The following is a 17,082-nucleotide window of genomic DNA, read 5'->3' on the forward strand; positions in this document are numbered from 1 at the left end:
ATTCCTAAATGCACAAGGATGCACTCGTGGATACATACATTGTTTGAGGCAGTGCTATCGACAACCCTTCTATATAAAATGTACTGAGAAACATCCATATGTATTGACATGCCAAGGGGGACATGTATTGACATCCTTACACTGAGTCAGATGAAGTGGTGACATACATTCCTAGAACTACGTATACATATCTGAACACAGAGACTATTCCCAAATTTGGGTTACTTTGCAATTCATCGATTTCATTTGAAGCCAAGCGGAGTGTAACTTATATGGACTTAAACGAGATATCATGTTCGAGTTAACCAGGTTTTTATTGTAGACGTGTTTATATGTGTCTATCTAAAAGATGTTGAACTTTACCACGGCATCAATGACATTCACGGGTTCTTCGTGGTTGTCCCCTTCGTGGCCGTGCTCGTCCCCTTCGTGGCCGTGCTCGTGGCTGTGCTCGAACTGGGAGTGGTTCGCCTCCTGAAGGTGGTCCTCCCGAAGCTTGATCGACTTTGCAATGTGTTCCAACGCATGCTCAATAGGCTCTGCCTCGATGTCACCATGACCTTCCTCGAAGAGGATGGCCTTGACCTTCTGGAGATAAAACTCAAACGTGTTGGTTTCTGGGTTGACATTTTGTCGGCAGTAGTTGGTAATGTTGTAGATGTAGTAGAATATGACGAGGCTGGCGTTGTGGAACTGCTGCTCGGTCAGACCCTTGCTGATGTCGGCACCCACGACGTTGAACAGACCAGAGATATTGAGGCACTGAAACCAAGACAAGGGCTTGATAACACAATGTGATATATACATAAAGGTTCAATCCTCTGGTCGCGTCATACTAAAGTACATTAAAAATGGTACTTGTTATTACCCTGCCTGGCGCTCGGGATTAAGGGCATAAAACAAGGACTGGTATACTGTGTCTGGGCTTTGTGAAATTGCGGCATGGTATCTCAGTGATTCAGCGCTATAAAACCGGCATTAGGTCGGACTATACCAGGTTATTTCGCCTATAAATCAGTTGAATTAAGTTAGAATGAGGTGAATAATGTGTCATGGTACTTGAAGACACATATTTAGGTATTTGCAAAACAAAAACAAGTTTTTGAGCAAACGAAAATATTCTCGCCCATGGGTTGCCCACGCATGGTTTAAAGTTTGAGTTTCGAAACATTTTTTTTTTCATTTTATCTTCCTTCAAGTTTGTATTTACCCATGAAAACAGCATGTGGAACTTTGTAAATACTTTTTTCAGAGACTGGCCAGTTAGTGGAGAAATAGGCTTTCAGAATTAGTATGGGAAGCAAAAGGCAAAATAGGTAAGCATGTCCTGCCCCACCGGAGTCACATATATTTCACACAATTTGCATTTAAAAGTAAATGTTTGTTTGTTGCCTGAAACCACACAACAATACTTGTGAAGATCCGGGTCGTGAATAGGTCTTGAACAACCCATGCTTGCCGTAAGAGGCGAGTATGCTCGTCATAAGCGGCGACTAACGGGATTGGGTGGTCAGGCTCGCTGGATTGGTTGATGCATGTCATCGTATCCCATTTGTGTAGATCGATGCTCATAATGTCAATCACTGTATTGTCTGGTCAAGACTCGATTATTGACAACCGTCAATAGCTGGACTATTGCTGAGTGCGGAGCTGAACAACAAACAAACATTACTCCCTTTTATGCGGACGTTAGCGATCAGTTCAATGTAAGGCATGGTGAGTGAGTGAGTATGGTTTTACACGCTTTTAGCAATATTCCAGCAATATCAGGGCGAGGAATACCAGAAATGGGCCTCACACATTGTACCCATGTCGGGAGCGAACGCTTTAACCACTACTAGCGACCTTATGTAAGGTATAGAAACATAAAGGTATTGCATATACAACTTACATATTATGCATGCAACTGGCCTGAGGCCCTCGCTTGCTGCTTGATCAATCATGCGCTTGCTATGAAGATTTCAAAGAGAATACAGCTTCAAGGCAGTAATGCTTTCAACACGTTTTATGGTAGACAAATTTGACGCATCAGTGACAAAAAGGATATCTGATCCAGATCTCATTTTTTGCTTGTTCTAAGTGTTCCCGGGTTGTTTTCAGGTGAACACCCGCCATTACACGGGTTTGTGGCGGGTGAGGAAAAGTGAGCTGCTATGAGGTTTAACTTCGCGTTCAAGATTGTTGCACTTATACAGCGACGTGCACGCAAGTGTGTGTGCGGCTGCTTGTACTAGCCCGACTGACCCGTGAACATCCGAAAGTGGCGAATAGGTCTACAGCAATCCATGCTTGTCGTAAGAGGTGACTATGCTTGTCACAAAGAAGCGACTAACCGGATCGGGTGGTCAGGCTCGCTGATGCATTTCAGCGCTAGGCAGGGTAATAACAAGTACCATCTGTTTACGTCTTTTGATATGACTCCTAGACCACGGAGGCGGGCGTTTGTGACGGGTTCCTCCGGCGGGGTATGATACGCTCACCTTTTCACGAACATCTGGCATCATCACTATTTAATAGTGATTCATAAACACATGCTCATGATGTAGTCGGAAACGTACAAACGACTCTGCTTAATGCAGAGATTTCTATTGAATATAAACCATGTGAGAGAGCCTGACCACCCGCTCCTGTTAATCTCCTCTAACGACAAGCAGGGGTTGCTGAAGACCAATTTACCCCGATTCTTCACTGGTCAACATCAGACGTGCATCTATACCCAGTAATAGCAATAAGGAAGTGGATCAGTGTTTTCGTCGACTGTAAATGGATGTGTACCCCACTGAATATCACGGGATACCATCAATGTCATTCAATCCCCGCGTCCTAATTTGGACACGAAAAACAGCCCTGGTGTTTGAACAAAGCCATGCACTGTGTAACTTCAACTACGTGTGATTGCTACATGTGTTTTACGACCTGAACTTGCATCGTTACATTGTTTGTTGAGCGCGCCCATCGGTAGTGTTTATATGCGTCTGTAGATGTGTATTATAATGAAAGAGCTTTAACCTTCAAAAGGGGTAGACAACATCACGGTAAACCTCTTCAATTAGCTCTGGGTCACTCGGTTGAATTAATATTATCAATAGCTTCACTATCTGCATGAATACATACATAGCGTGGAATGACTTAGCAGTGTAGCTGTGCTAACCCACAGGTGTTTTTGTCAATTCTGAGACATCATTTCAACCATAAAATAGCTAAAAACTAATTGCAGTGCTATTCGTGCTTATGTATCGACGTTATTATATATCTTGCCTCTTGAACATGAATTGAAATAGTTTCAATTAAAGTCTGCCACACCCACTAAAATGACATGCACATAGAATCCTGAACAATTGAACATGCGCTTAAACGACATTTGGCAACCCATGTCAACGAAGACCTTCAGAAGGCTTTTTAACCATTTAATATATTTTTAACTTATACTATAAATTTAAAATTTTGAAAAAAAGTTATTTGTCCTAAGGTTTTATAATATTGTGTTTTGGTCTCTAAAAAGTCTTCCTTCCCACCTTTCATATATTCGGAGTGACAAAAGCTCTCCAAAAGACTGTATGACCAGATGACTTCAGCTTTCCTATAGTCAACTTTAACTTTATGACCAGCAATATTCCAGCAGCTGCAGCCCTTGGTGTCTTCTTTGTATTGATCAAGAGTGCAACAATATTTCAGCAATATCACGGCAGGGGACACCAGAAATGGGCTTCCCATGTTGGGAATCGAACACGGGTCTTCGGCGTGACGAGCGAACATTTAACCACTAGGCTACCCCAACAAGCACATGAACATGAGGAGCATGATGGCACTAATGAGTACGACGTCACGTTTCTGCCAAAGAGGTCACGCCTTGTGCTAATGAGTATGATGTCATTGTTTACGGAGTCGATCATGACATCCGGGTTACAAACACATTAACCACGTGTCGGAGTGCTGATGTCAAGGAATATGTCCCCTCTCTAGCCACACTGTACATACCAGTGCGGTCATGTACGACTCATTTGTCTTATTACTGGCTACTGTCGGAGAACGGGAAGGCCGTACATCAAGACGCCGACGCAGTGATTGGTCTGTTGTTGTTAAGGGAAAACACCGTGACGGTTTTTCTTAGATCCGCTTTGGCGACAGGGATAGGTTGTCTGGCTGTTTCCAGGGGTCAGACGGTGTATTTTGTGTTGACGTTTGGAAGCGGGCCTGGGAAGGGCCACTATAACATGCAGCAAGCCAGTCTGACGAAATTGTATACTACTCAAAAGAAGCTAAGAACACCCGACTTGTTGAGTAGTATATAATGGCCTCTCCCTTCATAAATAGCACTTGTTGTAATAAAAATGATAATAATAATGATCCTCTTGTGAAGCTTGTCAAGACTCATGGTTAAAACAAGGCATTCCACAGTTTTCTATAACGAGCCAAGGATACGGGACATAATCTCAATGTCAGTGTTCATTATGTTCATGGTTCTGTACTGCTGGACGGTACAGAAATGAGTCACTGTGTTAACCAAGCGAAGTGCCATATCAAGTCGGCCCAGACTCAAGGAGAGGTTATCTGAACGACCACTGCATCGAGTTTATGTGCAGTGTGTTGAGAAGTTCAGTAACCCTGCAGAGTCCTTCGCTTGGATGAAGTCGGCTGGCCCCAAAAATCACATCCCACTCGAAACCGTCAATGTGAGATTTTGTATCAAAATGTAAATATGAAACGTAGTTTATGTAATGAATTTAATGAGACAGGCCAACACATGTCAGTGGAAACCCAGCTTAGGCACAAACACTGTATCTTAAGCGACATGATGGTATAGCTCGATCATTTTATCATTTTATTACCGTCTTCGCTATGCATGTGGTTTTGACACAGAGGTCCACCCATGGTACGACTCGGAATATGTAGAGGGCGTCATGGAAAATGATAAAAAAAAAATACTTTGGAATAGGCCCGTATACAGCCTCAGACGTATCCAGGCCAACAAACCTGATCTTGTCCTTTTTGATAAATCAAATGAAATCATTTATATCACTTAATTTTCTGTCCCGTTTGACACTAATGTGATTGACAAATTCAGGAAAAACATCGCAAATATGCGGACCTCGCTTTCGAAATGTCACGCTTGAATCCCAAGTACCAAGTTGTCCGACTCCCCTTTGTTTTCGGTGCCTTAGGTTTGGTAGCACCCAATCTGTTGACTGACATCGTGAGAGTACCCGGGTTTGCTACCTGGAATACAGCCCTTCTGACAATCTGGGTAATGCAGAAGGCTGCAGTGATGGGGAGTCTTCACATTCTCTGAACAGTTCTCGATGGGAGAAGTCACATTCGGGACATTCGCAAGGGCCCAGAGCTGATGATAAGCCTAACCAGTCTGACTGTGCCAGGATCACCCAAAATCTCTTTGCTGCATTTTTTAATTTAATCTGTACAAAATATTAATGATGATGATCAAAGCTGCACGTGAGGCGCTAAATATTTTAACAGTCACATTACCCTCCCATCCTACCGGGTTCCCATTCACAGCAGGGAATAAACATACTCGTATCTACTTGACGATTATTTATACCGGAAATGAAGAAGATCGTGTTGTTTGTGGTTTTGAAATCCTTTTATTTAATGTTCATACGTATATTCCTCTATTATTGCTTTTATAATGGTTTCGATTACAAAGGACACCTCTGTACATGTCTGTACATTAGTGGTAAAAACAACTAACGATAGGTTTAAGACACTAATATTTACAATAGGGAGGCGTGTGTGGTTTCGCGTTCAACAGCCACCGATAGCCCTATATATATATTCACACTTTGCGTAATCAATCACCTACGGAGGTATTCTGTATACAAGACGAGGGAGGTCATCATAACTGGGAAGCGTACTAAGTGTCGTCCATTTGCAAATACCGGCAAAAATGATTGTGACTGTATTATGTATTGAATACTGTAAGGGACATTCTCGCGATCTCGACCCATGGAAACGAGCTAAATGTACCCAAATGTGCCACTCAATCTGCCGAAAATGTCTTTGCCTGAACATAACCATGTATCTCACCTCAACACTCGACATAACCATGTACCTCACCCCAACACTCGCCATAACCATGTATCTCACCTCAACACTCGACATAACCATGTATCTCGCCTCAACACTCGACATAACCTTTTAGCGAACACCTGGTATCATCACTATTTGACAGTGATTCATTCCCAAACACATGATACAGTAGGAATTGTACAGCCACTCTACTTTTAGCAAGGAGTACTTATATAATGATAAGGGTTGTTTAACATCGCCCATACCCAACACGTCGCGAAATGTTGGTTTTATCAATTTCCACACAACTAACTCTACAGCAAAATACATTCGTGTTTGAATCAAACCTTCTATTATATATAAATGTTATTTAAACGATGGCACCCTGCGGGATATCTCCAACGCCCAACATTCCTTTGAACAACTGAAACAGGATTACCCCTCGACTACAATCCCGGCTCGGCATAAAGTGACTAGAGTTGCGTATTCAAATGCAAATGCTCCCTGAGGCGATGAAACAGTGAAATTCCTTTTACATTTTAGTTTTGTACCCATGCTCTACCGGGTTGTGGAGGGTAGCAGCGGTGAGCACTGTCTGTCACGATCAATGGGCTGGCGATTACCGTGTCCCCTGTTCGGGAGTATTTCACGTGTAGATACCATGAATGATAAGTTTATGTTGTAAAGACCAAACAAAGGTTAATAAGAAATGTTTAATAGGGCGCTACATTGTTTGATAGGCATTACTTAGAAGTTGACGGATGACAAGATAGACACAATTTTTATGGATAACAACTTCTTTAATACACGTCGCCTTTTACAGTATTAAAGAAGTTGTTATCTATAAAAATTGTGTCTATCTTGTCAGGGCGCTACATATTGAGGTAGAATGCAGGCTTGGGCAAATCAATTAGGAAGTGTTTCACGAAAGCTCTCTGAAGTTTGAAGTCGCTCAGTCACAGAATACCAGCTTCGGATATGACGAAGCTGGGCGTAACGAGCATGAGGAAACCTGCACTTCATCCACATAAACTTGTATCTCACCCCTACACAAGACATAACTTGTATCTCACCCCTACACAAGACATAAACTTGTATCTCACCCCTACACTCCACATAAACTTGTATCTCACCCCTACACTAGACATAAACTAGTATCTCACCCCTACACTAGACATAAACTTGTATCTCACCCCTACACTAGACATAAACTAGTATCTCACCCCTACACTAGACATAAACTAGTATCTCACCCCTACACTAGACATAAACTAGTATCTCACCCCTACACTAGACATAAACTAGTATCTCACCCCTACACTAGACATAAACTAGTATCTCACCCCACACTCGACACAATCCTTTATCATACCTCCATGTCAGAATAAGATCTGATTGGTCCACGTGATCTTGATCAAATACCATGTATCCCGCCATGGAGAGAAATAGATTTCTGAACGGGGGACTCAAACTCGTATACCCCGCCCCGAGCAAATCAGGCTGCACCCGGATTTCTCAGAGGCAGAAAAAATCCCTTATACCCCGCTTCAAAGCAATAACCGCGGGCTTTTTCTGAGTCAGTGGAAGTCGAGTGCCATTGTGCATGTTAACCTCAGTTCAAACAAACAGCTGTTTTCTATCAATACTGAATTTGTTTGAATTATTTGACAATGGGGGGTACGGGTGGCCCAGTTGTCTAAAGCTCCGTGATTCGCTATGCTGAGTTGCGTCCCTTGGGACACCAGAAGCCTATGATTGTGGGTTCGAATCACGGTTCGCCCCGATTATGTTTCTAGGTTTGTCAGCACCATACCCGTGCTCGTGTTTTTCACTGTAGTGGTAAACGGTAAGATATATTTGTTGTAACATGATCACTCGGGGTACATGGGGTTTTAAGCGTCCCGACGCAGAAAACCTGACGCGGGACACATAAAACCCTATGCGGCTAGTGGTATAAAACCAAGCGCAGGACATATTAAACCCCATGTACCATAAGTGATCCTGCAACAATTTATTGTATCGCACCCCTACACTCGACATAACCATGTACCTCACCCCTACACTCGACATAACCATGTTTCTCGCCTCAACACTCAACATTGCCATGTACCTCATCCCAACACTCGACATAGCCATGTATTTCACCCCAACACTCGACATAGTAATGTACCTCACCCCTACACTCGACATAGCCATGTACCTCACCCCAACACTGGATATAACCATGTACCTCACCCCAACACTCGACATAACCATGTACCTCACCCCTACACTCGACATAGTCACCTACCTCACCCCTACACTCGACATAACCATGTATCTCACTTCAACACTCGACATAACCATGTACCTCATCCCTACACTCGACATAACCATGTACCTCACCTCAACACTCGACATAACTGTGTACCTCACCCCAACACTCGACATAACCATGTACCTCACCCCAACACTCGACATAACCATGTATCTCACTTCAACACTCGACATAACCATAAACCTCAACCCTACAGTCGACATAAACGTCCTTGTTGACAAACATACTTGTGGCTATTGTTCTGCATAACCATTTAAGAGCGAGTCTGTCCCGATCTTGTTTTTCTTGACATCCGGATAGACCAACCCTATAACGTGGCGGGCACATGCCACTGAACTTTTTAAATGTCTCTCTTGAAACAAAAAATATTGTCTTGTTTTCGTGTTCATTCTTGACACGGTAGACGTCAGTCTCGGTTTCTCAGAACGACATCGCGCCCTGCCTCGTCACAATTTAATAATGCACATCAGACAGTTGGGTCTGGAGTCAGTTTCAGATTCTAGAAAAGGGAATATCATTCACAAGTAGGATTGACACGCACGTGTGCAACAATTGGAAACGCGAGGTAACGATTTACCGACAAAAGCATGTGTGTGCGTGTGTATGCGTGCCTGTGTGTGTCAGGCGGCGGCACAGTCAGTGGTGTTTACCGTGAAATGTTTTAAGCATTAAGAATACACTAGGTTTCTGTTGTCCAGGTTTAGTTGTTACATAACACTGAGGCCCTCCGGGTCAAATCCATCACCTGCCAAGAAGCATGACGGCCTGTCCACAATATGCCACACGTCGTAAACTATAGATTCCTCCACGTCACTTAACCTGTCAACATTGACACAACTCTGATTGACATACGTTGGTAGAGATAATTTGTATCATCAATAACATGTCAGTTGAACAGTTCTATTACCGGAAGTCGCAATTCCGAATGTTTCTAATGTGTTCGTATTAAGTCGGCAATGTCTCCATCACTGACTGCGAGGAGAAGACCTGACAACAACGCTCGTGATTGGCCGCTGCATCATATCACGTGACACCTCGCGGACTTGCGAGTGACAAGATGACGAGGAAAGTTGGGGGTCGCCAAGCTGTATCACAACTATGAAAAATGAAAAGTTTAACCAGTTCAAATACAAAAGTTATAAATTTGCGCATTGATACAAAAGGATAGGAGTGTCAAGGAAAGATGTGCCATGAATTGGGATGTTGGGTTGCATAAAAATGTTATACACCCGTCAACAGTATACAGACGTGGTCATTAAACACCCGCGGTCATTGCACACCTGTCGTCATTATACACCCGTGGACATCATACACCAGTGGTCATTATACACCAGTGGTCATTATACACCAGTGGTCGTTATACACACGTGGACATCATACACCAGTGGTCATTATACAGACGTGGTCATTATACAGACGTGGTTATTATGCAGACGTGGACATTATACAGACGTGGTCATTATACACCCGTGGACATCATACACCAGTGGTCATTATACAGACGTGGTCATTATGCAGACGTGGTCATTATACACCCGTGGACATTATACACGCGTGGTCATTATACACCAGTGGTCATTATATAGACGTGGTCATTATACACCAGTGGTCATTATACAGACGTGGTCATTATGCAGACGTGGTCATTATACACCCGTGGACATAATACAGACGTGGTCATTATACACCCGTGGTCATTATACACCCGTGGACATTATACAGACGTGGTCATTATGCAGACGTGGTCATTATATAGACGTGGTCATTATACACCCGTGGTTATTATACAGACGTGGTCATTATACACCCGTGGTCTTTATACAGGCGTGGTTATTATACAGACGTGGTCATTATACACCCGTGGTCATTATACACCCGCCCCGTGGTCATTAGACACGCGTGGTCATGATACACGCGTGGTCATTATACACCCGTGGTCATTATACACCCGTGGTCATTATATAGACGTGGTCATTATACACCCGTGGTCATTATACAGACGTGGTCATAATATAGACGTGGTCATTATACACCCGTGGTGATTATATGGACGTGGTCATTATACACACGTGGTCATTATGTAGACGTGGTCATTATACACGCGCGGTCATTATGTAGACGTGGTCATTATACACGCGCGGTCATTATACACCCGTGGTCATTATGCAGACGTGGTCATTATATAGACGTGGTCACTATGCAGACGTGGTCATTATATAGACGTGGTCATTATACACCCGTGGACATCATACACCAGTGGTCATTATACAGACGTGGTCATTATGCAGACGTGGTCATTATACAGACGTGGACATTATACACCCGTGGTCATTATACACCCGTTGTCATTTTGCAGACGTGGTCATTATACACCCGTGGTCATTTTGCAGACGTGGTCATTATATACCCGTGGACAATATACAGACGTGGTCATTATATAGACGTGGACATTATACACCAGCGGTCATTTTGCAGACGTGGACATCATACACCCGCGGTCATTTTTCAGACGTGGTCATTATACACCCGAGGTCATTTTACAGACGTGGCCATTATACACCCGAACTATTAAACGGAATTGTGTCATACGAACTACTAAACGGAATATGTCATACATACTACTAAATGGAATATGTCATACATACTACTAAATGGAATATGTCATACATACTACTAAATGGAATTTGTCATACATACTACTAAATGGAATATGTCATACATACTACTAAATGGAATATGTCATACATACTACTAAATGGAATTTGTCATACATACTACTAAATGGAATATGTCAAACATACTACAAAATGGAATATGTCATACATACTACTAAACGGAATATGTCATACATACTACTAAATGGAATTTGTCATACATACTACTAAATGGAATATGTCATGCGAACTACTAATTAGAATATGTCATGCGAACTACTAAACGGAATATGTCATACATACTACTAAATGGAATATGTCATACATACTACTAAATGGAATATGTCATACATACTACTAAATGGAATATGTCATACATACTACAAAATGGAATATGTCATACATACTACTAAATGGAATATGTCATACATACTACTAAATGGAATTTGTCATACATACTACTAAATGGAATATGTCATGCGAACTACTAAATAGAATATGTCATACATACTACTAAATGGAATATGTCATACGAACTACAAAATGGAATATGTCATACGAACTACTAAACGGAATATGTCATACGAATTACTAAATGGAATATGTCATACGTACTACTAAATGAAATTCAGTCATGCGAACTCCTCATCACGACCACGGGGAGATAAAAGTAAAGTTCCAACGTCAAACATAGAGATGAAATCAATATAGGTGTGATAGACAGATGGTTTGACTTTCTATCGTAACGGTAGTGAGCAATAGGGTGGCCCGGTGGGGACAGTGTTTACTCGCCACGCCGACCACATGGGTTCAATTCCTCCAAATGAGTAGATTCTATAGAGCCCATACTTTACATCCCCCGCCGTGACGGCGGTAAGTAGCTTAAAGCCCGTTTACTCACTCACTCAAGTCAGTGTAAAAAAGCTCAAGATCATTGTAGAACATAAGAACACCACTCTCAGCTGTAAAACCAGGGCTGTGAATCTCCCCTGTCGCCGTTTTCTCACGTGTTGTCACGGACGCCGCCGAACAACAAAGAAGGAAATTACTCACTTTCTACGACCTTTGACACGTGACCTTCAAGGACGTGACATTTGACGTAAATCATGTATTGAAGAGGTTGATGGTGCTTGTGATGACAGCACCGATCAATAAGTGTCCCGCCAGGTCAGCTGTTAATGGGGAGGTCATAGGTCAATTACCTGGTATTAACAGTTGCTGACGTCATCTGCCAACCACAACATAGCCGTGACGATCGTGAGTCGCATTATGGTTTTCAGACGATACTGTATTATACAGTGTTTGATTTAAAAGACATCAGCTTTTCTGATGAATCTTTAACGCTGAGGAGAGAGACCAACATTGGTACAATGTGTGAGGCCCATTCCTGGTGTCCCGTGAGGTGGCTGAGCTATCGCACCTGCGGCATAAAACACTAAACATTCATTACGGAATTTTCTTGTTTGTCTGTTTTCCTTGAGAACATTTTGCATTATTGTATTTCTCGTATTTTACTGCCAAGCCGAAATACTAAGTAAAGATAAGAATTTATGGATGAACAGCTTCTTTATTACAATTAAGAGCGACGTTTCGGTGTAGGTTCTAACACCGTTATCAAGCAAGTGAAACTTGTAAAACCTATCAAAGAAGAAATCCGAAATATGATTACGCTTTAAGTGTGGTTCATTTCTCAAACCCAAACTAATCCGACCTACATAAAAGAAAAACTCCTAAGAATTACATTAACTCGTGATGTTACCGTAACTTGGCAAATCCAAGCTTTGTGAAACAGGCAGTTGGTTCTACTATGTTGAATGTGGAACGTATTCTCAAATAAACCAGTATCACTTTTCATCAATACCATTCATTCTTTTTAACCGTTGTACAGACGTTGTACACAACAAGTTGACCCTGATGTTGGCGTGGACACATTGTTCCCAGACCATGCTTGACAGTGTTTCTGGTTCGCATTACAACATTAAATTATGTTCCGTGCTGCAATGTGAACATGTATGTGTGACACCTTTGTTGGCAGAACAACAAAAACGAACTTGGAATTATAAAACACTCCGCGCAAAGCAAAAAACCGGCCATACTAAGAAATTCCACCAACGTATAATATAACATCTCTGAGCTCTGACTGACCAAACAGATTCAACTATGTCAGGGGTATCCTCTTGAACGACGACGTGTCATCTTAAAACTTATTGCGAATATATTCTTTAATGAAGTTTGAGCTGTTGGTTTTCCGAACTGTTGTTTCGCCACGGCGATGTTATGTTGAGTGGGTGAGTGAATGGCGTTTTATGCCGCGCTTCAGTATTGTAGCCAGCGGCCTGTGAACAGTCGAGCAAATCCAGCAAACAAGTGCTATGACAGTATCAAAGACGATGCACGCGCCGGGGTACGGCGACACTGACTCTTCCAGCCCGTCCATCGTGACCCCCCAATCCTCAGCCGACCTGTGTTTGGCCCCGGAATACCCAAGGTGCCCGACCGGCTAGTAGCCAACACGATGCTTCAAAATACCAGTATGCCTCAAAAACACGACAAAATCGAAAATCTCAGATGAACTTATCTATGTGCCGTCTGATTGTTGGTTTACGCCGCATCCAGCGATAGCCCAGCTACATGACGGCGGTCTCGACCAGTGGTTGATATTATGAAGTAGGTTAACAAGCAATCTACCAACTCACAGAACCCGACCATCCGATTCAGTCGTCAGTTAATTCCCGGGTTCGTTTTGTTTAACAGTCATCTACATTATTAACGTGTCGTGGTAACCATGGTAACGTTCCATGACAATCTTGTCCCACCTCTCTAGCGTTGTACAATGGTAACCTCAAACACCTTCATTATGTATAGCAAATATAAATGTTCTTAACATTTCCTTTCATTCAGAAAAAAACAACTTATAAAATCATAATGACATTATCTAAAAGTTGTGAGTTTTTTATCATTTTAATTTCGTCTATCACGTTCCAGTAACTGTCATGGAATGTTGCGACACGTTCTTGTGGAAATGTCTGAACCATTAACAACATGACGGAGAGTTCAAGTTACTTGTGTGGCCATGACTGAATATCTGATGTATATCACGTTCCATACCACCATATCCTGATATGCACCAACTGCTGATACGCGAAGAACAATGAAGAGCGTATTCACCTTGCAGTGTTTTATTGTACGATAAACAATGACTGCGAGTTGTTTATTTCTTATGTGAGGTATCAACAGTCATGTACAATCTCTTAAAAGGGTGTTCATAAAAAGTACAAGTTAAAAATATTTACCCAAATTTTAATAATGATGGCACCCTGAATAGAATCCGACCTCGGCTGTGTCGGCCAAGTCCATTTTACGAAAGGTGGGTTAATGGTTAGTATTTCCCACATATTCTCACAATCCTCACGTCGACCATCTGTACCTTTTCTCCTAATACCGATTGTCTTATCTCTCCCACTTTAGCATACGATCGTTCGGCCAAGCTACATCCATTGAGACTTACTAGACAAAAAGAAATCGTGGTCTAATATATGACGTCATCAAGTTTGGAGCGAATATTTGAATCTCTGAGTCTTGATAGAACGATGTTTTATTGTGATATAAACCACGGTTCGTTCTTCATTGTTCTTAGCGATTTATCACGTAGCTATCTTATATTTCACGATAAAACATTATTCTATCATGACGTTATTTCTGGAGATTCGAACATGCGCTCGTGATTGGACGACGTTACTTTTGAGAGAGTTGTTCCCCATAGACGAAGCTAGGTAACGCAGATAAATGCAATGGCCGAGCGATCGCATTCAAACGTGGGACAGGTAAGACAACCGGTGTTTGGAGAAAAAGTACAGATAATCGACTTGACAATTGTGAGAATATCGGAGAAATACCAAACGTAAGCCCCCTGTCCATAACATAGACTTCTCCGACGTTGCCGAAGTCAGATTGTATTCAGGGAGTCATCGTTATTTAAGTAAGTGTAAAAAACTAAAAGCATATACATTTTATTAAGAACCTTAAAGAGGCTGTACAAAATGTTGAAATGTACAAGAAATACACGACTCGTGTTCGTTTGTTTGTCGTACAACAATACAATGCAGGGAGAGTTAACCATGAAGGCGCGGCCCACTCGTGGTTTATTTTTTAAATATATATTAACTCCTTGAGCTTCCCCAGTATTCACCTGCTCAAGGAGCAAAACGTAGCTCAGAACAGAAGATTTTGTCGTTTCAAACAATAAAAGAAGTTTATCATCCACAAAAAGATTCATGTGTTCATGTTCTTCCAACTTCTAAATGTTTTTCAAAGACTTGTGTTTGGCCATTCGTTTCTTTTGACTTTTTTAGAACGTAACGAACGCCTGCATTCAAGCCCCAGGGAAGTATTCACAATATCTGAGGCAGCGGTTCAACAGATTGACGGAAGAACAACGCTGAATAATCTTCCATTGACGTAAGCGGTTTATTTGAGTTCGGATCTTTATAAGGTCAGATTTCAAGCATATCGTGTTTAAAAATATGAAAAGAACTGACATGTATGAGATGGACACACTGCTGACAAAGGCAAATCTATCTTCATCCGCAGAACAAACACAGGTTTCTTGTGAACCTTTGTCAGGTAATCAGCTTATATCGCTACACGCACGGTAATGACGTAGTATTTGTTGTAGAACGTGTTGAAGACAGAGGAGATTTTTATAGGTAAATACGCCATGCGTGAAAAGTCTAATTCCCCCGCAATGTCCACACGTCGGTAACATTTGTCCTTGCTACAGTAGCTGGCCGAGCGACGACAGTAACGGCCGTTGGTGTCCGAGTATTTGCTCAAGGAGATGGTGTATGTCCGAGACACGCCGCGGGAGATGGCACGTTCCCTGTAACCTTTGACTTTCTCCCGAGCATGCTCAGTGTATTCTTTCACCTCTATCGTGTACTTGCGGAAAACCATTTTGCTGGTAAATCTATAGAATTTGGGAAGGTATTCCTTTGACGTATATGTGTGAAACGGGTTCAGCACAGAGGCAGGTGTCAGATTGTTATGTAATCAAAACAAGAAACCAAAATTGACTTTATAGTAAGGAAGAGAAAATTTATGGATGTCAACTTCTTTATTATGAGGAACACAACGTTGTGTTCCTAATTTATGAACATGACATCCATGAATGTCTCTTCCTTACGTGTGTCACTTCTAAATGTCGTTCAAAGACTTGACGTTACAGTCGGGTCAAGTGCGTCTTTGTTCCCGTGATGATGATGTACACACTAATCAGTCAGCAGAGGGATACTGCCACTAACTGCCGTTATCTAGAAGTATATAGGCACTGTGAAATCTTGACGAAATGCATCTTAAATCGGAGATATGGGTGCCATTGTACAAAGCGATCTTAGCGCTAAGGTGATCTTAACTCCCATACCTTAACAGACTTACGATAGTCGTAGCACTAAGGTTGTTTTGTACAACGACACCCAGGTCTCTATGGATGCTCACGGGAGATAGACTGAGAGATAAGTATTGAAGACGTACCGAAGTTCAGATATACCCAAGATCATATATATCGAGGTTCAGATATACCGAAGTTCAGATATACCGAGGTTCAGATATCCCGAAGTTTAGATATACCGAAGTTTAGATATACCGAAGTTCAGATATGCCAAAAGTCAGATATCCCGAGGTTCAGATATCCCGAAGTTTAGATATACCGAAGTTCAGATATGCCAAAGGTCAGATATCCCGAAGTTTAGATATACTAAAGTTCAGATATACCGAAGTTCAGATATACCGAAGTTCAGATATACCGAAGTTTAGATATCCCGAAGCTCAGATATTCCGATGTTCAAATAGTCCGTTGTACAGATATTTCGATGTTCAGATATTCCGTTGTACAGATGTACCGAAGTTCAGATGTACCGAAGTTCAGATATTCCGATGTTCAGATATCCCGAAGTTTATTTAGATATACCGAAGTTCAGGGGGAGCGAAGTTCAGATGTACCGAAGTTCAGATATACCGAAGTTTAGATATCCCGAAGCTCAGATATTTCGATGTTCAAATAGTCCGTTGTACAGATATTTCGATGTTCAG

At 42.0% G+C, this 17,082-nt stretch overlaps 1 protein-coding gene across 1 annotated transcript in view; it reads right to left on the reverse strand.

The window, feature by feature from the left end:
• LOC139465950 (zinc transporter ZIP4-like) overlaps window positions 1–17,082 on the reverse strand; it is a 36,507-nt gene that overhangs the window by 12,893 nt on the left and 6,532 nt on the right. The window contains exon 2 of the mRNA XM_071247962.1: window positions 364–762. Within this exon, the coding sequence (XP_071104063.1) occupies window positions 364–762 (399 nt within the window). The remainder of the gene's footprint in view (window positions 1–363; window positions 763–17,082) is intronic.

The sequence above is a fragment of the Haliotis cracherodii genome, unplaced genomic scaffold, assembly GCF_022045235.1.
Source record: "Haliotis cracherodii isolate W230 unplaced genomic scaffold, xgHalCrac1.p SCAF_18, whole genome shotgun sequence".
NCBI classification, from domain to species: domain Eukaryota; kingdom Metazoa; phylum Mollusca; class Gastropoda; order Lepetellida; family Haliotidae; genus Haliotis; species Haliotis cracherodii.